The sequence below is a fragment of the Aptenodytes forsteri genome, unplaced genomic scaffold (assembly GCF_000699145.1).
Source record: "Aptenodytes forsteri isolate BGI_AS27 unplaced genomic scaffold, ASM69914v1 Scaffold384, whole genome shotgun sequence".
Taxonomy (NCBI): Eukaryota; Metazoa; Chordata; class Aves; order Sphenisciformes; family Spheniscidae; genus Aptenodytes; species Aptenodytes forsteri.
This window is the reverse complement of record NW_008794952.1, coordinates 384,747-410,145: the sequence shown is the minus strand read 5'-3', so window position 1 is coordinate 410,145 and position 25,399 is coordinate 384,747. Positions and strand designations below refer to the sequence as shown.

Here is a 25,399-nt window from a genome sequence, read left to right as displayed (position 1 = left end):
TATGGTCAGTTATCATATAAAAACCCCATAAAATATATATATGCTCTAAATCAAAATCCTGATGTTTTATATACTTTTATTATAGTAATGAGATTGTACTGATCATTACAGGTGCTAACTTTTTAATTTTTTTTTTCATTGGATATAGAAGACAGAATTAGTTTTGTTTTGGGTTTTTTATTTTGATTTTTTTAAAAAAGGATTTTATTAAGAATAAAATTAATTAAAATTTTATGAAGTATTTATAAAATCTTTTTGTATGCAAGCAATAAATATATAAAAAATGCTCATGTGTATGCACACCTTACAAAGCTATGCGGTATGTTTCTTCCAAGAAAGAAGGGTGGGTTATCTTGGCTATCAGAAAGGGAAAATATATCTAATGTCTATGTACACTTCATGAGTTGTTACAGTCAGTAAAGTTCAGGTTTAAAATTACTACAGCTACATAGAAACAAATATGTTGTTGGATGCTGAATCAGTGTCTTGCTTTAGTTAGTAATTTTAATTAGCCTGCTCTGTTTTTACTGAAAACAAATTATACTTACATTTTTGTGCTATTATAGCTTGTTACTTTCCCTAATTTAAGGGGGGGAATAATAATACGCAACATACGCTGTATCAGTCTGCTCAACCAGTATTCATCATTTCTACCTTGAATAAATCAATTACACAAGTAGCAAAATTTAACAGCCTACAGCTATGATTTTGGGATGAACTCTGTTTTCAGCAGCTAACCAAGCATTAATTGATGCATGAAGAAAATAAATGCCTGTCAGTAGTAATTTACTACTAAACAACATTAATTGGATTTGCTGTAATTTTTGGTGGCTAGATTTGATAACCTCAGCACCATTTCCAACTATTTTTCCAGGTGATAGAGTAGGAAAACAGCATTTATGGATGTTTAACTACTATATGTGGAACTTACTTTAAATTGAAGGTGAAGGATATACCCAAGGTTTTAAACACAAAAATCAAAAAGTTAAGCAAGCCATTTTCATCTTATTCCTCTGTTGTAGGAATGGTGACATTTATTTAAAAGTCCACATCTGAGCAAAGGTCACAGAAAAGGCACCTATGTAAAAGCTTTCTGCTTTTTGTCAACCACTTTAAAGTTTCGAAGTAGCAGTGCTTCTCACCATCAGCTACGTATGACTTGAGCACTGTCATATAAGTAATACAGCTTAAAGTTTCTTAACATCTTCCTGCTGGAGAGAGGTTTCTCTCCCAAACGCCTCAGTTTCCCTGTTTTCTTCCAAACTTGTAGTCCGCAGTCCATACGCAGGCCAGTACAGACTTTGGCGAAGCACTATTTTGAAAAGGAGCTTTCCACCAGAAATCTTCCTCTCCCTTTTACTGCAGTGATGGTTATGTGGGTGAGCCTTTGATCGCAGCAGCTGTGGGAGTATAACATAAGAACAGAAATCAGTAGCTAAAGGAAGGAGGGTCCCTGGTCTTTTTGGAATTTTCGTTGTGCCACATGGAAATGAGGGAGTTTCTAGGGAAGAAGTTGGGGTACAGGAATTCTTTGCTGTTGCTAAGAGATGCTACATGGCAACTTCCTTTCCTAGCAGCCCTCATGGGCCGAGTTTGATTGATGTGAGGGCATGGTACGGAGGACACCTGTCACAGACAAAGTAGAGAGAGTCTGCTCATAACATTGTGCTCAACTTTGTATTAGAGGTTGGGTAGGGAGAAAGGTTAGGCTGTACCTGGGGTTGAAAACTCTTAACGTGTACCTTGTATTGGGAGCAGAAAGTGAAATCGCATGTTTGTTCCACCAGCCAAAAGAGTATCAGAGGGGAGGGAAAAGAGGATATTTAAAAATTAAGGGTTATTGGAAGAGGATAACTGTAAACTAAAAGCATGAAAACACAATTTTAGTGTATCAATCCGATAGAAAATTGCATACTTGAAGAAACTTTCTGTTTCCTGGTTTGTTTGGTTTGTTTTTTTTAATGTAGAATTTATTCCAAGTTCCATCGGAGAAGAATGCAGGAGCTGACAGAAGTGGGGCTGCAGAACTTTTTTAACCTGTTCCTCATGCTGGCAATTGTTGCAGAGACAGAAGATATAGTGAGTCGAGTGCTGGATCTTCTGGATTTCCTGACTCCATCTTCCATCACCGTATCTCGGAGAGCTCTCATCTGGAGAGGCCATTTTGCTTTCCTTTTGATTTATGTTGAGAAGAACATGGACATTAACGTCCTAGCTGAGAAACTCTCAAATGCTTTCCGTGAGAAGGCAAAGGAGTTTTTAGTAACTAAAAATGACTACACACAGAAACAAAATCTCTGGACTCTACTTTCAACCTACATTGATGGTGTCCAAGAAGTGTTTGAGACCAGCAGCTACTTGAGCCTTTCTGAAGAAAAGTTGCTAAATGATGGCTTTACTATGCTGCTGCCTGCTTGTCGAGGAGCTGAACTGAGTATGGTCCTAAATTTTCTTCAGGTTGTTCTAGCCAGACTTCGGTAAGTTATTTAGTTAAATTGTGGATATAGACTGGCATGTTGGTTTTTGTGTTTAGGGTTAAACTGTAGTTCATATTAATTTCTTACTGAAATAGAGTGAAAAGAAAGAGAAATCTCTAGAGGACTGTGAATGATACGTTAAATTTCAAAATCCACCAATACCTCACTGCATTTAGAATCTTAGAAATGTTTCCTTACTATTTCAGGACATTAGGTTTGACATCCCTGATATTTTGTTATGAATTAGTGGCTCTGTAGAAAGTCATCCATCTTTCTTTTGGCAATGGAAATTTCAAAATTATTACCTGTACTAAATTACTTAAGTTAGGGGGTTTGGTGTTTGGGTTCCCCCCCCCTCAGACTCTTCATTCTGTTTTTTTCTCTTTCACCAAGGTTGCAATCAAATAGAACAGTTATGGAGATTTAAATACTTGTTTAGGGTTCCACAGGAAAGAAGGAAATCATATTTACCACTTTCAAGCAGTTTTGCTTTGATGTACTAGTTCAGTTTTCAACATCCACAGTGCCCTTCAATAAGCATATTTTTGTCTACTGATGCCTTTCAGAGGTAGTCCTCCAGTTTGAAGCCCAAACTGCCTTTTTTATAAGATATTAAGAAGCAGCTATTGATCTGCCATTACTTCAAATGTGCAAGACTGAAATACGTGGAAAGAGCTGTGGAAGAGTGCATAATAGGAATAGTCAGGCCCATATGCAAGTTCTCTCTTTAACTAGGTTCTTTGTTATTGTCTAGTAGTTTGACTGCAGCTGTCAATAGCTTATACATCCGAAGACAACTGTTTTTCAGGCAGTTTTTTGAAAAAAGATGAAGCACGAAACTAAGTTTAGTTGATTTATTATTTATTATTTCAGTTCAGCTGAATGTATTTACTGGAATAAATTGGAGACTTCAAAAATACTTTGACATTTTCTCCATTAGCTAATACATAGCATTTGTTGTGTGGTTTTTAAAGATGAAATAGGGAGAAATTTGAGACTGGTGTATAAGTTGCCTATTTCATAACTTGGCATTGCTTCGAAGCTTTCCAGAACTGGGTGTTATGTGGTCCTCTTGTAACACAGAGAAGGGCACAGATGTTCATTACAGACTTCTCAGGTCATCACGGACAAGGTACAGGACAGTATTTGTACCTTTTCTTACAAAAAGCAGCTCTGCTGAAATATTTGAATTACCAACATGCTCAAATACTAATGGGTATGAGAGAGATTTAGAGCCTTTTTTTTAACTATTCTTTATTTCAGCTTCTGTATTTATACATTTGGTTACTGTTACCTGCCTATTTATCCCATCAACAGAGAGGCTTAATTCCTTAATGCTTATAAAATGCTTTGATCTTCAGGTTGTATGGAACAGGAAAATGTTACTGCTGCTCTCTCCCACTTTGACAGACTCACTGAAAATAGTCCTCTGTTGCCATACAAGTAAAACGACACAAAAAACAGTTTCTTTATTGAGAAGATTTGGATGACTTTGTGCCAACCAGATGTTAAACTATTATTGGCTTAACCAGACTGATTAGACCTGGTCTGTCTGCAAACTCGGAAAAGGATGAAATGGTTCAATGCTGTTCTCTCTCCTGTTTTTGAAATCCAGGCAGATACAAGATAGTAGGCCTTTCATAAATGTAGTTTTTCTGTACACTGCACTCTAATAATTTTATAACTGTATGACAGGGAATTTACAGGTAGGAAGGAAGTGAGATCACTGATTAAAGAGAGAAGCGGCTCCGTCTAGGCTGTTAGGGAATAATAACTTCACATGCCACTTTCTGCTAACCCCAGATGATGGCTCACAGGAGCATTCTTTATTGCTGATTAAGTAGCATTATGAAAATACTGACTTGGTTATGTTAACTAAATGCCTCAAATTTAAAGCTTAAAATGTCAAATAGTTTTAGCAGTCCCCTTTAACGTATCTTGTTGGATTTTAGAATTGCATTCCAGGTTTCCCAGTTGCTTTTATTTGAGGATACTGTAAAAATGGCAATCTTTCATTTGCAAAGTGAGGTGTAGCCAAAAGCTCTTCTTGTAATTATAGCTATTCATGCTGCTATGGTTAAGGGTCTGCCAACATTTCTATTATACACCTTTATTTTCAAGGGTTTGTAACATAGCAGTGAAAACTTGCTCTGGGCTAAAACTTGGCATACAAGGTTTTGAAACTGCGCTTGTTTTCTTCCTTTCTTTTTTCTTAAAAGGCATCTGAAGAGAGACCCCCACCTTCACCATTTTTACACTACTGTGTTTTAAAATAACCCTTTCCAGGTTTTTCATGTATTTTTCTTGTCTGCTAGAAACGTACTGGTAGCTTTTGATTGTTATATTTACCTATGCTTAGACTTTTTTAAATAAGCTTTTTTTAAACCACCTTTTTTTTTTTATTGTTATCATTATGATTATTTTGGTGTCCATATATTTAAATAGAACTATGACTTGGCAGGGGAACTCATTTTTATTAGTTTTTGATATGTGGTGAGTGGATAATTGGAAACAAGATGCTACTTGCTGGCACTTGCAAGTATTTGATCTTCATAGTGAGATTCAGTATGAAGTGTAAGATTGTATTTTAATACAGTCTCCTTTTTAGAAACATATGTAAAATAAACTGTAAACAATCAAGAAACTCACCAAAATAAAAATGCAAAGCACTTCCTTCCTGTGTTTACATGGAGCATTCAGCTTCTAGCTCAGACATAAGTTTTTCCTTTATTTTTTGTTTCTGTTTTTAAGCAGTGTTTTAAAATCTTGGTGTTTTTTTTTTCTTCTTTAATGAAAGGTAAATGCAGGATGCTTGCCCATGCGTGCTTTCATTTGTTCCAAATCTCTAGCACTACCCATCATCTGGGTGCCTTATGACACAAAAAGAAACCCTAGGTTAATAAAAATACAGGCATTTAATGGATTTGACAGAATACGCTTTAAAAATGGACACAGACTGAGGGAAATCTGCTGAGTGCCTGGAAACAGTAGGTTCTGGCATTGAAATATGTTATTCTTAAAAGAAGTGCTTGAAACATGTTAAAACGTCTTTTATTGTAATCAGATATTGCTCCGATAGGAGCTTTCTCTCATTATCATCATGTTGGCATTTGGTTTTTGTAGTGTATTAGCACTGAGTTACAGGATTATAAAATGCAAGTACATGCCCAGATGTAAAATCACTGCTGTACTCCAAACAGCTTTGCCTAGTTTCAGGGAGACTTGCTACTGATTCCCATAGGAGAAATGGGAAGTACCACAAACCTAATAACATAATAAATGGTAATTTTATTTTGAAAACAATTCTTGCGTATTTATGCCTGTTTGCACTGTTCTGCCAGTGTTGAAGGACATGAAGAGTTATTGAAAATTTCAGTGTGTAAATTTCATAAACTCTGCAGGAATACTAATCAGGTAAACCTGTCTCTAATTAAAAGTTACATTAATAGTTGGGTGATGGATAACAGCAGAACTAGATGTTTCTATCTCTTAGTGTGTGTCTAGCCTTGAGGTTGTAAGAGAAATCACGATAGGAATGGATTATCCAGTATATCTTTGCTATGGAAATGTATAGTCATTTGTAATTTTTTTTGCGTTATACTTGCCATGAAAACAGCCTGTGGGAAGCTTTCTGAAACCAACAGAAGCCTCTCTCCCCCTCTCTGTTACCGTGTAAGTCAGCAGATAAGCTTAGGAGGAGAATAGAAAGGTCCTCCCCCCTCCCTGCTTCTTTTCTTCCCCCTCAGGGGTTTTAGTGTTAGTCTTTGTAAAATGTATTTTCTGATGTTGAACTTCTGAAAACTGTATCCAGAAGAGTTTGGAAGAACATGAGTCTTCTCTTACCCATCCCATCCCGTGAGTATATTTAGAGCTACCAGCTGTGATGTCCTGATAAGCACAGAGGGCAACTGTGTGGCTAAACCACTGAACCGAGAGTCGGAAGATCTTAGTTTGGCACTAAGATCTCGCAGGCTTAATGAGTGACCATTAGAAAGTAATTAAAAGTTGCTATGAACTTAGTTTACCTGTGTGGAAAAAGGAAATAAGTCCTTCCTTTTTTTTACTTCACAACATAGATCTTATGCTTGGGGAGCAAGCGTGCCTTGCTGTGCTAACTTGACCTATGGTTTGAAGTATTTTTAGGGCTTTTTTTAAAGTTCAGTTATTCCATTAATAAAACTGAGGTTTGAATTGGGTGTAAAGAAAATCTAGTCTCTAAATGTCTTAGAGCATGGGAAGCAAGCACTGCTTTAGAATATAGCAGCATTTTGAGAGGTTTGCTGTGTCTAAATCCTTAAAAGTAATCGGTTACCATCTTCTGTGGGAATACTGCATGTGTTCTTAGCTACAGTTGTTGCCTTCAGGTGTGTCTCTGGTAATTAAAACTGAATTTCTTTTCTCTTCCTCCTACTTTATGTGGGATTTGAGATTATTTTTTTTCTGGAATTTTTTTTGGTCTAAAATAATGGGGGTCTTATACCTTTGTCCCTTGTATTCTGATCTTCAAAGATGACTAGCTAAAACCGACGTGTTTTGATTGTGTGTCCTCTGCTCTGAGAGTATTACTATACAAAGGAATGAAATGAGATACAGTATGCACTGGAGCTGTGTAAAACCTAATACTGTGCTTATAGAAAGTTCCTGTGTATGTCTAGCATTGGTTCAGGTTTGCAAGAGTAGTCACTTCCACTACTCACTGTCCGTGTTCTTGAATCAGTAGGTGGCCACGTGAGAGCTGAATAATTGATTAACATCAATTTCATATTGGTGTTTGGGATGTAATAGAGAGCATCGGCCTTAGAAGGAGGGCAACAAAGCTGGTGAAAGGGCTGGAAGGAATATGCTATGAGGAGCGGCTAAGGACTTTGGGCTTGCCTAGTTTGGAGAAAAGGAGGCTGAGGGGTGACCTCATTGCTCTCTACAGCTTCCTGAGGAGGGGACGTGGAGAGGGAGATGCTGAACTCTTCTACCTGAGATCCAGTGATAGGACGTGTGGGAATAGCTCAAAGCTGCACCAAGGGGGGGTTTAGACTGGACATTAGGAATCATTTCTTTACTGAGAGGGTGGTCAAACACTGGAACAGGCTTCCTAGAGAGGTGGTCGATGCCCCAAGCCTGTCAGTGTTTGAGAGGCATTTGGACAATGCCCTTAACGTGCTTTAACTTTTGGCAGCCCTGAACTGGTCAGGCAGTTGGACTAGATGATCGTGGTAGGTCCCTTCCAACTGAAAAATTCTATTCTATTCTGGAATCACTTTAAGAACAAACTGAAACAATAAAAGCTGTCAAAGGACCATCTGATTGTTGATGCCCAAACAAAGCCAGTCTTGTAGATGCCTGAAACTAAAGAAACTCAAGTCTAGTACTCAAGACATCAATCATGAAGATACACAGCTCTGTCCCCTGTGCTACATATTGAAACATCTTTCTGTCTTTCACCCATTGTATCCATTTTATCTACCAAAAATTAATCCACATAAGCTTTTTGTGGCCCACCTGACAGCAGTACAAGACTTACTGTTGTGAAAGAGTAAACCTACCAAAAAAAGAGAGTAAAATCATATCCAGGTGTACTGAGAACCTGCCGGTTGGGACCTTGCAGCTGTTTAGAGAAATATGTGCTCCCTGAAGGACATAAAGTGCAGATTTGTTTTCTGATGGAAGTGTCTCACTTTTGAAACTATTTTCCCCGAATTAACTTTCCTCTCAGTTTTCCTTCTTTTATTCTTCACACAAGGTGTGAGAATGGCTTTTCATATGGAATATATTTTTGTTGTGGATGTTAAACAAATAAATACTTTTGCCAATAAAACCATTATATGCAAGTAGCTTTCTAATCTGTTAATTTTGATTGTTTCTTCGTTACCTTACAAGATATGTATTTCTTCTCTCTTTAGGATATCTCTTGTCAGATTTAAGGCTTATTTAAAATGAAAAGAAAGCTGAAGCAATTTTCTTTATTCCGTTTCAGTCTCCTAAGGCCTATTTCCCCCTGGTGAGCTCATAGCAACAGGGGGGTTTAAGGGAATTCAGCTTTCTGCAAATTAATGTCTCACATCATGAAAATTCAGGACTTTTTTTTTTCCTGTATCTTGAAAAAGTAATACAGTGAGTGCGAGTATTATTTCTTGCCAGCGGGTGGAAGATGAATGATTTTGTCACAGTTTTACTGCTTGATGAGCAGTGTCCTGAGGGTCAGGCTTAAGTCTGTGTCACTATGCTGCTCATTACTCTTGAGCTAAATAAGGGCTGATTGGATCTAAATTGCCTAGCACATGGGCCGCAGATGAGCTCAGTGAGTAGGGGATGACCTGCTATTCAGGCTGGGAGTAACCCCGGTGTGCAAATGCTGCATTAGAACACCGTGGGAGAATGAGAGGCTACCGACCGCTGCCAGCAAAAGAAATCGAAATGTAAAAACTCTTTGATGCTGCAATGTTAGAATTTGAAATGTAGGAAGTGACAGGTTGATGGTACTTATCAGCTTTGGCTGGATTAGAGAACAGTGTCATCTTGCTTATATAATGACAGAAGAATGAAGCTAGCTCCCAACTACTTTGCCGTGCAGAGCTGCTGCTGTCAGAGTCGATGCTGCCTCCTACTGACAGTCTGTGCCGAAGGATGGAGAAAACGGATGGATAGCCGGCTCGGGAAGACGTTCTCAGGCTCTCTAGCATACCAAAGTGCACTTTGTGCCTCTGCCCATCTATTCCCATATGTTTCTGGTCTCTTCTCTTAGCAGAGAATCGCAAACCTGATTGATAAAACAGTGAATGTACATTCTGGGACAAGAGCAAGCCGCTGTCATCTTCAAGAATGGTTAGACGAGTCATCTACATGCACTGAACCATACATGTGTGTTTCTGCTTCACACAAAATATTTCTCTTGGTACTCTTCTCTCCATTGCTAGCCCCCGTGAAAGGAGGTGATCTCTGGAGAGGAGAATTAATTTGTGCCTGCGTGTTTTAAAGAAAGTTGACCTTTAAAGAGGAGAAAAAAAAATCCGAATGAACTCGAAGGAGAATCCTTATGCTAACTGAACACATGCATATGCTTATCTTAATGGAGGAAAGCAAAAAGCAAGCAAAGCACCTGCCAGGTGCCGAACACAACACAGATTGTAGTAGTTTGTGCAGTTCTGAAAAATTCAGTTCAGTGGTTCAGTAGAACAAGCTTTTGGGTTTTGTTCCCCCCACCTCCATCACTGGTGCTTTGGAAACTGAGTAGTAGCTACAATGATGATAAATAGCCACTTGCTTAATTTTTTCCAAATTTGTTTCAGATTCTGTTACTGACAGCTGTAAACTACCAGTGTCAGCTTCTCTTACTACTAACTTATGGGACTACCTCATCAGCAAAAGCAATTTGGTGCTTTTATGAAACCAGTGACTAAATGAAGAGAAGGGATGAATCTAAATACATTCTGTGGTTTCTGTTTACTGTTTTCTATTTTTCTGTTTTCTGGGTATATACCATTTGATTCTTCTTCCCCTGGGATGCTTTTGCTCACGATGAAATTTCTTCTGGGACATAAAACAACTTCCAGTTTACTTGTTTCTGGGTATTGTAACAAAAAAGGAAGAGAAAAGAAAACAGCAGCCTTACAACTACAAACAGTTTTACTGTAAAATGGTATGAGTCTATGGGAATGAGAGAGAAAATTTTCATAAAGAACGTGATTAGTGTGAGGCTTCAGTGTTACTTGTATTATCTTAGTATTACCAATGTTTAATGATATCACTTTGGATCACTCAAAATGAGGAACTGATTAGCACAACTAGTTGTAGTAGATGAAAATGAGTTACAGAGTTCATCCGAGCTTGTACATGGATGAAAATTATAGGGTATTTCTCTGTGTTCAAATGGAAGCAGAACTAGAATTTAGAATTACTTTGGTATTTTGAAAAAAATCATCAGCAAGAGGAAATAGTGAAGGCCAAGTACTGAAATTAAGAAGGAGAAATGCTAATACAACATATGGAATGCTTGGCGTGGCAGCCGTACTGTCAAGGTATGGGGAGGTAGTCTGCACCATGAGGTGAGAGAAACAAAGAGGATCTCCACATCTGGGGTTGTTAAAGTGAGGTAGCTACCACAGCTGTTACCCCATCTGTCTGTCCTGATGCTGCTTGTAGACTTTGCTGCCCGCTCAGCACAGGTGGCTGCGAGGTCCAGTATTTTGTCCCTGCACTAGCACAGTTTCTGCCTGGCGTGGGAGGAGAACCAAAATTGTGAATGGTAGTTCAAATGCATTCCCTAGTATCTTAAAAAGGGAGTGGGGGGTGGGCATGGTACTTATGTTTTCACCTCTATTTACATGGATATTTATTTACATGAATTTGTGAGACCATAGTGGCTGTAAGAAAATTTGAAATTTGATTGAAATCCATCTGTTGGCTAACTTTTAACAGTGACTTTCTCTCATGCACACAGCCTGTATGATATTAGGAAGCAGGACTTAATGTGACTCTGCTTAAGAAAAAATAAATAAATGTAAATATCATTCTGGGGTGTGTTAATAAAACTTCTGCAGGTGAGAGGAGCTGCTTCTCCTGTCTTTAGCTGTAGTTCTGTATGCAGTTCTGGACATGTCAGTTCACAAAACATTTGCGAATAAATTGAAAATTGGAGAGAGTCACAGAAGTGAATGATGAGAGTAGGAAGTTTGTAGAAGTTTGACAGAACTGATTTTAGCTAGGAAAGGTTGAGAGGAGACATGCTAGAAGTTATCCAGTATGTAAAAGGATGTTGCAAAGAAGACAAGTTGTCTGTTGTTCTTCATGCCAGTAAAGAAGGAATTGGCTTAATTTGGGGCAGAAGTTTAGTGTGGTTATTTAGAGTAGGCTGCAAATGTCAACACTCTGGCAGACTGCAAGAGAGAGTTGTGGAATTGAGTTTCATTTTTTTTTTACTTTTTAGACAATGCATTAGACAAACATTTGCCAGAGGGTAGTCTTTGTAAGCTTACCAGACTGCCGAGATGAACTCCCTAAATGACTCTCGAGATGGTACCCAGGCCTTCATTGATGTTTCTGTGATTTGATATTAAGGAGCACTCGATGTGGCTGGTGATTGATTAGAAAGGATGCTTCCTAAACAGTATTCTGTGCTTTTCCTTACAGAACAAAAACTCAGTGAAATCAGAAGGTAAAGAAACTGTACCTGAAACTGTAATCTGCCATAAAATTTAACTTTGGAAATCTGTCCTTCATTTTGATTTGTAGTATCCGCACTGTTTTTAATTTCCCCTTTCTATTAGGGGAGGAAAAAGTTGAACCTGTTCAGTGGTTCTGTATCCTCCTAGTTCTTGGAATTTCTGGGGTGGGAGTGTGAGGGTGGCTCATGCTGTGTGTGCAGCACAGTGGCCCTCCTGAAGAGGGTGCTGGGTTTTCGGTGGTTTTGTGTTCAAGTCTTGAAATCTGTCTAAAAAAACCTACTTTGAAAATGCTTTTTTTTAGACATTTTCTAAAGAAAGCTAATTGATAACAGGGCATGTACGTGTGTGTTGTCATGTTGTATTTGGCTTGGAGCAAGTCCAAGTGCCGTTAATTGCCAATGCCTAAGTGCTCCAGCTTCCTTTCCAGTGGTACTAAACCAGGGACAGTGAAAATGTGCCTAATGTGAAATAAGCCTGAAATAGTATGTCACCCTACCCTCCTTAAAAACAAAATGGAAAGAGTAGACCATACTCTGCAATGTGTACATTGTGCATCATCTCATGTTCTTGTGGGGGTCCCTTCCTGACGTTACTGGGAGGAGCAAGAAGAGAAAGGTAAAAACAGTTTGTGATTTACTTAGTTCTCTGATAAGCTGAAGGTACTGTCTGTTCTCTCCTCTTTTTCACCACCAGAAGGCCCTGTTTATCTCTAATCGGGGTTAATTAAAGCCTTAGGGCAATGCTGAGACCCTGCCAATGGCTGGAAGGTACAGACATAATCAAGGCTGCAGCCCCTCACTGTAGGGAACAGAGAGGTAACCGTGGGCTTGTCGCAGGCTCCGATAGTACAGCTGTGCTAATTCTCTCTGAAAATACCTGAGTGAACTTTTTTTTGTCAAACAGTTCTGGTCATGTATTAATTTCTGGCTGTTATCAAAGAGTGGTATGAAGTCTCTGGTTTAATGTGTATACTTGCAAATCCACGTTAAGAAACAGAAACCTTCTGGTTCTCTATATGGTAATGCAGGGACTACACAGGCAGCCACGGCAGCCATTATGCACGCAGCAGGAGCGTTCGCTGCAGCCGGGGCTGTGTGTCATCTTTTATTGAGGGACAGGAGAAGGGGAGAACAGGCAAGTACATATGTGCTTGCCAGGACAATGAGGTTTTCTTTTACTGCTTTTTGCAGTCTTGTTTCCCTTACAAAAAGTCAATCATGAGAATAAAAGCAAATATTTTCATTGGTATTCTTTGTTTTCCTGGGCAGGAATATATTGATTAGCTATTGGCGATGTGCATTTGAAAATACTTCAGTAATGTTCCAGGTATCTGCCTAAAATATTTTAAAGCTGCTAAAGATTTGCTCCCAGGGAATTCCTCCAATTCACACCACACCTATTTATTCAAGGATATTCTACAACGGCTTGATTTGGGGAGGAAATGCTGTTTGTGTACGTGTTCAGTGTGTAACATTTATGTGGAGTTTTGTATTAGGTGCAAAGATGACATCAGAAAATAAAGCACTGCGATCATCTGTTATAATAATTATAACTATAGCACAGCCATGATTATCCAAATGTCATAGGGAGAGTGAATATATTCAGGCAATCAAGGGATTTTACAATGTAATTATTAGACATTGGGGAGACATGACCCTGTTTAGGGTAACAGGGAGCTATGGTTAATTGATGTTAAGATAATCAAACTTTTACTGTTTTATTATTCTGGGACCCTAGGTTTTGCAAGAAAACGTGTGCATGTGCTTAGAAAGAATAAACCCCAAACATATGAAAATAAAAGCCTAAAAGTGAATCTTGAGGTTATGCTTGCATTACCTTGCTGTACTGAATTACTGCTATGATTATAAGTGTTGAGAAATCATTTATATTGTTTGTAAATCATCCCCATTTTGTATCATAGTGAAAATTCAATACATCTTGATTCTGAGTATTTTGTAAAGGTATCTATTTTCCTAAGACATCAAAAATGACTAGTTTTTTCCAAGTCAAACTCAAAAATTGAAGGTGTTTTTTCCTGCAGCCAAGAAATCTGTTGTTTTCTTTCTCGAAAGAAAACCTTTGATATGTATACAGTCTGAGCATTACGACAGAAAGTACAGTTGATGCAGCCTCCCTTGAGCTTCATTGTCTTCTCCAAGTTTAGAACGTGAGGACATAAAACAGAATTTCATTTCATTATAGTTCATTATGAAAGGGTTTCCACTGCTCCGCCGTGATACTGGACCTCTGGAATTTCTCAAAACTCAACCTGCCCTCTGGAAGATTTGAAGATTTAAGTATAGCATTGCTACTGTCTCTTACTGAAAGTTTTCCCTCTCGCTCTTTTTTCCTTCTCTCTCTCTTTTTTCCCCTCTTCCTTGAAACAGAGTAATTTCTGAAAAGTCTTCAACAATCCTATCTCCAGGGGGGGGGGGGGGGGGGAGAAGAAGTAAAATCATTCCAATAAATGGTTTAATTTATGCCTCAGCAGTTAAGCATGCTCCTGGTTAACAGAAATACCCTTCAGCTACACAGGATTTGGGGGGATTGGAGGGCACTCATTTGCACATAAATAGCCATTAACTGATAAATTCCCAGAGGTCTCCTGTTGCATGCTAGTGGTTCTGACCTACTTAGCTAGCTTAAATTTGTTTTACAGAATTATTATAATTCCATCCTTGGTACTTAAACTTTGTGATTAATGCATGCCTCACAATACAATTAAAGAATAATTACACAGTTTTACAGTTTGCTATCATGGTGTTATTATTATTACAAAGAGCTGGATTTTGCAAATATTAGAAGAATTAGGGTTCTGATACCCATCACTTTGCTGTTATTAAGTGATTATGTTAAATGGGACCCCTTTATGTCTGAAGAATGAAGTGGAGAGAGGGGAATCATTAACTAACACATCAGATGGTTTCTAAGTGATTGAGGAAGAGATGTGTGGTGGGGTTTTTTACACATCTGTAGATGATAGGTGCAAATACCTTTTGTTCATCTTTGCCAGCTGCCTATGACATGCTCTAGCACATCTGTGCTTTAGTGCTTAAAAAAAGTTTCATACTAAACATCTCATCTCTGTAATCTGTTAAAAATCATTTGCATGTGTTAAACATCTGATTTTATTACACTTCATTGAAGCTTTTTATTACAGGGACAGTTTTTTTCGTACCCTTATTAAAAACATTAACGGCCAGATACAGAGGTCCAATAGATCTGTGTAGTGTAGGTTAGGATGTGCGTGCAAAGGTGATACAGATCTTTCTCTTGTGCTCTGTAAACTTAGAGCAGTTCTCTGTGAAGGATCCTCTGTCTCTTCAGATTGTGTGCATGATTGTATTGTATATTTATACTGGCTGCAAATAACAGTAAGTCACAAACACTGCTATTTTTACTTTAATTGTAAGGGTTACCTGGCCTCCCCTATTTTTCTGGCCAAACTTAGTTCTGTGACTACTGTTCATTCTTCAAGGAGTGATCCAAGAATCACTAACATTACTCGTACGTGACCCAAAAAGAAATCACTGCTGTACTGCATAATTCTTCTTACATCCTTTCCGTGCCCCCCCCACCCCCCAATGCAACTGCACCAGAAAACTTAGGTCTTTAGATTAACAATTAATGTGATGCAAATCAAAGGACTGAAAAATATTTCTTTTAATAGTACTTCCCTATTCCAATGTAAGTTACAAATCTAATTTTACTTACTTTATCTGTGAATCTGTGTTCTATTGCAGACCTCACTGGTGGGAAATGGAGCGGTTGACACACTTTCTGAATTACACTTTCTGTTCTTCTAGAGCTCTTAAAGTTACACTATAAAATGTTTTAGCTATAAATGCACAGTGGAAACTCCAAATGGTGTACAGAAATCGAAAGTTGCACCCTCAAGTCTTATTTGATGCAGTGTTTTGGTTTTAATTTTTGCTTAGTTTAAAAAGACTTGTTGCTTTTGTGGTTTTCTGTTTTTTTAAGTTGTGCTATTCATTTCTTTAACAATGAAACTATTTCTTCTTTTTAATTCCAGAGAATACAAAGAGTAAAAGGCAAATAGAAATCTTTGTCTTAGAATGACTCCTTCCACATCTGTATTTTTATTCTGTATTTATGCTGCTACAATGATATAATCTCTGCTTTCGCTATTATCATTTGCTGTCATTGAGCTCAGAAAACATTGGTCATTTATTACTGATGCATGGGAAGCATGCGAGCGGGTAGCCAGTAATTATGCTTGGAAGAATTTACTATATTTCAGTGCTTCCTACTTGAATATTCGTGAATTGGTTTTATTTCCAGTCTTTAAAAAAAATACTGCATTGAAGTGATTTAAATCATTTTCATGTGACACAGCAAAAATGCAAAGGCACATTACCAGAAAGAAATGGTCAGCAATAAGGGCTGTTTTGCAAAGTTGGCTTGCAACAACTACCGCACTATGTGGAGAAAACAGTTATCCTGTAGTAATAATAAGACTAATGAATTCAGAAATCCATTGATTGAACTGGCTCTGGGTAGATTATGTGCAGGCTTGCTTCAAGGAGAGGAATTTATGAAATGTTTGCCGCATCCAGCAAGCAGTGCTGCTATAATACAGCTGCCTCCTCAGTGGTTTGCTTTGATCCTGTGGAATGAAAGGACAGGAGGATCAGCTCAGGTCTAAATGAGATTACAGCTGGTTCGGCAGCTTATCTGGTCTAATGCCAACTAGTGTGGCTTTGCACGTCCTAAGGGGTTTACAACAGAAACTGTTTATTGAGTATCATCGGTTTACTCAACACAAGCAGGCTAATCCTTCCCAGCCTCAGCATGTTGTAGGATTGTGCATGAGCCAAACCAAAAGCTGGTGTAGCCAGGGCCTCCAGAGCCCTTTGTCTCGCTTCATATTGATTTTTTACCTGTGTTAAAGACAGTAAAAAATAAAACCAATAACCAGCCCTATTGTGAGCAAAAGGTTAATCTGACCTAAAATCTTACAAAAGCATCTTTTAACCCTAGAAAGGATGGCAGCCTTTCTCTGACTTTTCACTCAAGGGATTTTCTAGTTTAAGGTTTTGAAGAGTAAAATAGGAAAAACAGCTTAAACGTTTAACTCTGTGTGTCTTGCAAGGTCTCGGAATTATTTCAGCAGCTGCATAGAAAACTTTAAACAGTTTCTTCTGACATTACTTACATTGTGTCATCTATCTGTGGTAGGTGGTGCTGTGTAGCAAGGACATGACATGCTGAACGTAGGCAGAATAGTAGGAAGCCGGTAGGTGTCCCAAGGCTCATGCTGTTTTTTCACTATAGTGGTTTTCATGTAAAAACATCAGCTGCTTTCTCAAAAAAAAAAAAAAAAAAGAAAAAAAAAAAGACATTATGAACTAGGTGAGTGGAGTGCATCTTAAGGAATTCAAAGAAGTACCAAACAGGCCCATAGAAGCAGAATGTTTTAAAAAATTATGTGCTGCAAGTTTTTAAACATCATCCCTTTCTGTTTTGATATGAAATACAATGGAATATTAGATATAATAATATTTTATTGAGCGTGTTTCCTGTCTGAGGTGAGTCTGTTTTGGAAGACATTGCAGTATGTGTCAGATAATTATAAAACAAATGTTTTTTATAGTATAGAGAAAGAAGGGATTAAACTCTAGGAAGCATTGCAGAGTAGTAGCAATACATCTGCACTGAAAAGAAACACAGTAAGTTATTGAACCTGCATTGTTGGAATTATGTAGGAATTGATTAGATACCTGTATTTGTATACTGTGCATATTATTGGGAGCAACTAAATCAGTTCTGCTGTGATGAAGGGAAGAGAATTTGATGACACACCTATCTGTCATCGACTGCATGTGGCAGACTTAAACTAGGAACTGTTCTGAAGACTGTTGAACACTATATAAAAGAAAGATGGCAGTAACTTGAGGAATTATGAATGCTGTTTTCTGTTTACTTCACCTAATTGGAATGAATGTGTATTTTAAGCTATATGTAAGCAAAGAGGTTACCATGGATACCTTGGAGGCATTATGTGTGTTGTGTGGGGAAATTGCTAAAAATCATGATTAAGATAAACGCGAACTTCACTAACACTTAAGCCTAATGGACAAGATGTGTACAAGTTTAAAATGTAGTATTTATCCAATCACTTGTATTTTATCAAATCTGGTCTTAAGGCAATAGGTTGCTCTCATGTAGTATTACACTTTTAGCACATTTGGAGATAAAAGCTATTGTTGGTGATTGCTTAAAGTCTCTTTGTTCAATCATCTGAATAGTGCAAATCACAGCATTTTGTCAGACTGTGAGAAGTTTCGTCTGGATAATGCTTCCCACACACGCAGGTCACCAAATAAATTATGTGCACGGTTTTACAGCATAGCTGGTGCTGGAAGTTAAATGGATGCCCAGTGGTAGAACTCCTAAAACATTTTCCTGTTAACATGACCAGGCAGAACTGACATTGTTGATGGTAGCTTTGATCTAATAAACTATCAGTTCTAACAGTGATTTTTACTGTGTTTCAGAGGGGATGATGATGAAAGTTTAGCAAACCGACCGTTCTTCCTGGATGACAGAAAATTAGCTCTGCTGTCTCTATTACCAAAGGTTGGGAACAACGTTAGTAGGGGATGTTTGGTACTCAAAGTTATCTCCTTCAGTAAAAAGATGTATTACACAAACAGCATCCTTTAACACAACAGATACTCCATAAAGAACAAAATTGATTTTTCAGGAAGGAAATAAAATACTTTGTTTCGGAATTTGGAAACAAGTTACTTCATTATCTTAAGTACAAGTTTGCCTGCCTTGCAAAATCTGTTTTCTCTCTTGGGGAGAAAGATTTTCCTAAACCACTTACAGTACATGACTCCCAGCAGGTTGCTAGAGAGTATCCATAAGCATATAGGTTTTGATTTTCTGCGAAGGCAGCTAGAGGACCTGGAGCAAGAAGGTTTCATTTTAAAAAAAGAAAAACTTTATTTGAACTACAGTTCCTCTCTTTGTTACAGTCTTGTTTTAAATTAAGAGAAACGCAGAAAACTTGAAGTATTTTCTCAGGCTTCCTACCTGAAAAATAAGAATGGCATGATAATAAGTGTAATGGTAAGACAGGTGTGATACTGGAAATTATATTCAGAATGTCTGAAGAGATAACTGTGGGTAGTAGTACTTCTAGTTTGTTTTCAGTATTTGGGGTTTATATTTAGATACTGTTCCTTTACCTCCCCTCAGGACTTCGTGTAGTTATCCTCAGAGTCCATTTCACATCTCCTGATCAGATCAGGAAATTTCAACTGAGATGACACCAACTCAACATTTGAATTTCTGTGGCCACAATGGCTATTTTACCAGTTTCTCTCTGTCTTCTTGGTACTTGAGTCTGGGTGAGAACATGCTCAGTGAGAGAAATTGCATTTCTAAAGCTGTGCTAGATAAAGGAAAACATTTGAGAGATGTGGTGAAGTTGACCTCAGTGAATTTTTTTCAAGCAATTTGCCAAACTTCGATTTTATTTTTTTTTCATAGCGTGGCTAAGAATAATTTTAATGATCTTTATGTGGCCATAAATTTACCATCACATCTCTCAAATTGTAAGCTTTTCCAAAGTGATCTGTACGCTTTTGATCTGTTTGAATGAAACACTGTGAGCTTAAACAGAGATCCACTTCAGTACAGCATGTGAGTGTCTGTTCCCCAGTGTGGGGAGTCCATCACCACTGGGAGTCCATTAAACTACTGGGCTCTGAATTGTAAGAAATTGTCTGTTTAAGGTCAACCTGTTAAGCTTTAAATATTGTTTTTAGATATCTTTACTGTGTGAAAAATTATTTCTTAAAAAGTGTAAACAATAGCTTACAGAAGATATGAACCTGTCCTATCATTATGATTCTCTGTCAACTGGTGTTATCCTGATCTTAGAGTCCCATGGAAGAGTTAAAGGCAGGATTTTGGAAATGATTGTACTTAAAAATGTGTTTCAGTACTGGCCTTTCAGAACCAGGTGACTGGCATTCCAGTCATACTGTGTAGTTATGTCTTGTGAAATTTTTTTGTGAACAAAAGATAGTAGGGAATTGGTAAAAAAGGTTTAGCTTATAAAAATTCAGAAAATTTGTTGTATCAGATTCTGGGTCATTGTGTAGCTATAGACAGCTACACTTCACTGCTTTCCTGGTGTTCTAGAAGAATGTGTTTCAAGTAAATTATGTTGTACAAGTAAGCAGCACAAGAAAAACATTGAAATATTGATTTAAGTCCAGCAGAGGACCACCAGTATGATTAGGGGTCTGGAGCACATGCCCTGTGAGGGGAAACAGAGAAAACTGAGTTTGTTCATCCTTAGGAAAAGAAAGCTTGGATGGGAGGTGGCGAGGGGAAGGCATTTTATTGTTTTGTATGACAATCTAATGAAGGGTTTATAGATAAGATGGAACCAGACCTTTCGCAGAGGTGTATAGTGGTAGGAAGCAATGGACTGAGATTGTGATGAAGGAAGTTTTTATTAGATACAAGGATAAAATTTTCACAGGATAGTCAAACATTGGAACAAGTTTCTAAGTCAGTTTGTAAAACTTCCCTCCTTAGGGTTGTTCAAGACTGGCCTTGCTTTGAGCAGGGGTTGGACCAGGTGACCTCTAGAGGTCCCTTCCAATTTAGATTTTTGACTCTAGCTCTTAATAAAAAAAACACAAAACAAAACAAACAAAAAACCCCAACCCACCTCCTCCAAAAAAACCAAAACCCAAAACCACAAACAAAAACCAAACAGAAATCCTATTTAACACACAATTTCTAGAAGATGACAAATTTTAGAAGTTTTGCACTAACAGAAGAGTTCTCTGGAAGATACCCATTTGCAGTCTGCAGTTTGTCTCTGTATTAGTAACATGACCGAAATCAGAAGCAGTCGTTTCTTAACTTCAGCATTTATACTTTATTTCAATTTCTCAGATAAACTGGCATTCTGATTCTCACTATAAATTATATTCACATATGATTCATTTTATAATGACATGGAAGGTTTCCATATACCTTCATCAAGGTTTTGAGCTAGCAGTGTGCCCTTTTCGCAAAGAAGGCTGATGTTATCCTGGGCTGTATTAGGCAGAGTGTTGCCAGCAGGTGGAGGAAGGTGATCCTTTCCCTCTGCTCAGCGCTGGTGAGGCCACACCTGGAGTACTGCATTCAGTTCTGGGCTCCCCAGTACAAGAGAGACATGGAAATACTGGAGAGAGTCCAGTGACGGGCCACTGAGATGATGAAGGGACTGGATCATCTCTCCCTTGAGGAAAGGCTGAGAGAGCTGGGACTGTTCAGCCTGGAGCAGAGAAGGCTCAGTGGGATCTTATCAATGTATAGAAATATCTGGGAAGGGTGCGCAAAGAGGATGGAGCCAGGCTCTTCTCAGTGGTGCCCAGTGACAGGACCAGAGGCAATGGGCACAAACTGAAATATAGGAGGTTCCCTCTGAACATCAGGAAACACTTTTTTCCACTCTGAGGGTGACCGAGCACTGGCGCAGGTTGCCCAGAGAGGTTGTGGAGTCTCTATCCTTGAAGATATTCAAAAGCTGTCTGGACATGGTCCTGGGCAACTGGCTCTAGGTGGCCTTGCCTGAGCTGGGGGTTTGGACCAGATGACCTCCAGAGGTCCCTTCCAACCTCAGCTGTTCTGTGATTTTCTGATTTCTCAGTAAGAATGGAGAATGTAGGTTTTGTACTCAACAGTATGTATTCAAGGCAGGACTGTTGCATATAATACCAGGATATTGTTTGATGTGTGGCATCTTTCTAGAACTTTGCAAGCAAAGAGCTCAGTCAGAAGGCCTTGACAGAGTTGAGTGGATCTTGCTTTTGAATATTTTGAAGAAAGGTGGTCTTTAACCAGGGAGCAGATGGTGCTAAGTCAGCTTATTTGCTGTGACCCTCGAGTCTCTGGTTGTAATTCCATCCTGCTCTGATGGCAAGAAGGAAGAGCTGTCATAGGAAGGTTGTTAAAAATGATCTTTCATACCAGCAGTGATTTGCTGTTTCCAGCTAAAATCATAACAGCTAATGCTGTCTGTTCCCTATATGACAGATACTAGCATTTATGTTCCTAATAGGCTATGGACTTGAATAAAGATCATCTGAAGTGATCTAGTCTTCCTGTTCTTTCAAATATAAGATACTTTGGAAACCAAATTTAGTCTCATATTTTAAAAAAATAAATGATGTCCCTATAATTTAAAGTTACAGAAATGTAATTAGATTTCTCAGTAGTTTTCTAACAAATCTTTTATATAAAAGATGACCCCTGTTGAAAACATTCAACAAGTGAACAAAACCGTCAAAACCAAAGGGTGAAGTGTCTGTCAGGCAGGGCTGATCAAAGAGCTCCGAATGACCCACTCTGCAAGACACACACCCCTTCCTTCCCCCCCCCCAGTCAGTGGTGGATAAGTGTGTTTTGTGTTTTTCTTTTAAACGCTCATCATGTGAGGTGATGTGCCTGCAGACCATGCCTTCATGACTGAATGGCTGCCTCTAGTAAAGAACATATTTCAGTTGTGTGATGAACATACTTTGAATCATACGGTGGGGAAGACTTAGCTTTTATGGGTCAGGTTATGTGGCTCACAGCTCACCAGCAGCTCTGAGAGGACCCTTGCAAAACAGTGCAGTAGAGGCTGAGACACGTTTACTGTTCTGAAGTTTTGCATGTGGTACGGGAATTTATTGGGCAATTTTGTCTTACTTTGATCAAAACAAATTGTAATGTCAGTCTGTTAGAAAGATTGCTATTCAAAAATAAGGCTTTTAAGCACTGAAATGGAGCTATTTTAAGTTCTGTGAAATGACAATGATTTAGAAATATTAAGTTTGGTTTAGGTGAGTTTTTTGTAGGTAAGTGAACTAAAAAGGGGAAAACAACAGCTTAAGATAGTATCAATTTCAAATGTACCCTGTCCGTTTTTTTTCTTTTATTTTTCTCTATTTATTCTTTCAGAGGATTAAAAAATTCTGAATCTGACTGATGCTGAAAGTCTGCTTAGGCAAACTAAATGTCTTTTTAAGCGTTTGCTTTTTCTGTGTTGTTTCTTGAAAGAACTGAGCACTGCCTTACCTGTTCAAAGCAACAAGGTGACTCCCAGTGCCTTGAACAGCGCGGAATCTAGCATAGAGTGCTTGGCTGAGATCTGTGAACGGCTGAGCCCTGATGCTGAAGTGAGTACCTGGACTGACTCTCCTGGGACTTGAGATTTTGGGACAGCAGAGGGTCACTGTGTGTGTGTGTGTTCCAGTTTATACTTTGCATTAAAGACACGAAGAAAACTGTGGTCTTAGCACGTGCCTGTGTAGTACAGGGGAGAAGCTAACTTGGCTGAATACTAGTGAAGGTAATGAAAGAAAATTGCAGTTGGGCTCAAATTAGCTGTCTGTTTTTCCCAGCAGTGTTCCACAAGCTGAAATGTGGACTGGTTGCACTGAATTAACGCAGGTTATGTTGTCTTTGCTGCTCTTGGAACCTTATCTTCGTTAAATGTGGTTAGGAAAAGACAAGAGCTCTCTGGCACAAATTTGCTAGGGTGGCTGAAGCAGATGTAATATTCCCTCCCAGCAGACCTAGTCAAAGCAGGCTAGAGCTTTGTTGCTTGCATTTAAATTATGGTCATAACAACTTGTCTGTTCGGTGATGTAGTTAAACCCTTTGAGAAGGGTTAAGGAGAAAGTGCTAACTAATATTCTGCCGCTCTGAATGTTTGGCTTTTCTGTACCTTTGTGTTTTAGGGTTGTGTGTCTGTTCTTGTTAATATCTTTACTTTGTCTTCGAGTATAGTAAAGATGTTGGGGATTTCTTGTTCTCCCTGTATATTTTAAAAGTATTACTGAGCACACACAACATGCTGTCACAGTGAACACAGGGTTCTCTATTACTGTGCTTAGCTATAGAGAGGATTATATTAAACTCTGTAACCTTGCTGAAGCCCCTTTGTACATTGCTGCTATATTGATAATCTTCACATGATTCAACTGCAGTTGAAAACCTTTTAGTCACAGCATTAACACTTTCCATCCCAGTGAAGATGAGAATCTTTAATATCAGGATATGAGCTCTTTGATGTTCAGAGATTTTTTTTTTTAATATTTTTTTTTTTAATTAGTGTGGTCCTGCAGATGTTGCCTTGGACTTTTCTTCACCTAGGCATATACAGGGAATACTCATCAAGCCTAACTATTCAAAAATGGGTAAAACAATTTATTGATGAATTAATTAGTGGTTAACTAAGGGGCTGTTATGCTGTTTTATTGCTTACAAAATAGTGACTGCTTTAGGAAAATATTTGCATTCAAGGACCAATATACGATGTGTTAACATTTTGTATGTGTGATGAATGCAGGCCTATTAATGAACAGCTTTCCTCTAAAATGTAAAGTTAAATGCATGGAAAATCATTGGAACTGATTGCCCCATCTTCAATGTTGCACATTGTAGAATCACAATTTTGGTGACACTTGCTTTGCCTCTCTTTAAAGTAAAGGGAATCCAGCCAGTACAGAAGAATTTCAAGCTTGATTTCCTTTTTCTTTGTCCATGATCTTATTTTATGCTAGTTCTTTTCAAAATACTTGCTGTTTCTTATAATTTAATAAGAAGTGTTTCAGGTAGACTGCTGGCTCATTTCTCCATATATTTAAGACCTTCATCAAGCAACTGGTGGAAAATTCTTCCAAGACAGCTTTCACTTGCATCTCACGATTATGGCATCTCTTTGGCCTGGATCATTGCAAGTCTCACTGCATCCACAGTTGTCTGGGAGAGTCAAAAGCACCGGACAGGCTGATCATAACACGTTCCAGGTCTCTCTTCTGCCATATAGTGCATGGGGGAAAGGTCGCTGCGGGAAGAATGTGATGAAAGAAGTGGTATAATAGGGGAGGGAGAGCTGGCTGTGCTTGGAGGTCACTTGATTTCTGTTTTTTTTTCTTTCTGAGTTAAACTTCAGCAGTTGCTGTCTGTCCACTTTCCTATTTGAAGGATTTCCACATTTCTTCCTGCAACTCCATGAGATTTAAAATGGACTTTTTCTGTCCTCTTGTCTCTGCCAAGTCTGTTGGTGGTATCCTGGGAAGTTTTACAGCTCTCCAGTAAAGGGCAGGAATGTTCAGGCTAGTACTGCTTTGGCCTTCATGCAACTTTTGCCTTCCAGTAGAAAAAAGTAAAGGATTATATGTGAATTACACCTAGATATTGAGTCGTCTTTGTCACTCCTATGTGCTACTTCCTTCTAAAAGTCCAGAAGATGAACTTCCAAAGAATGAATATATTTAAAGTTTCAAGGGATGGCTGCATTCAGAGATGCTGCAGCTTGACAAACTAGCATCTCTTACTTTGAATGCTTGTTTTGAAATCTTTGAAGTGGATTAGGTCGTGGTCACTTTTGCCAGTTTTAATGATTTCTTGATTGGGAAAATGGATCAAGCAATGAGAGGTAACTTTGCTGATTATATATCCTAATATAACATATTTTTGTTTCCATATTGCTGTGGAAAAGAAGACTGTCTTAAAACCTGAGATTTTCAGTTCACTTTTTTTCTGTGCTACGTGCTGTTCGTAGTGTTATTTTTAAATCTAGAGAATTTAGTGAAGAACATAGATCTACCAAATTCCTCTGTATTAATTTCAGACAATGAGCCACATTTCTTGAATTGTACTTCTTTAATGAAGTAGCTGCCAAGCTATGTATTACAGCATCTATTGTTTAAAAAAAAAAAAAAATGTTAGGAA

The 25,399-nt window shown here is 38.3% G+C and overlaps 1 protein-coding gene across 1 annotated transcript in view; it reads left to right on the top strand.

The window, feature by feature from the left end:
- Nucleotides 1-25,399, top strand: part of MMS22L (MMS22 like, DNA repair protein) — a 98,523-nt gene that overhangs the window by 33,572 nt on the left and 39,552 nt on the right. The window contains exon 13 of the mRNA XM_019471052.1: nucleotides 1,968-2,477. Coding sequence (XP_019326597.1) covers nucleotides 1,968-2,477 — 510 coding nt within the window. The remainder of the gene's footprint in view (nucleotides 1-1,967; nucleotides 2,478-25,399) is intronic.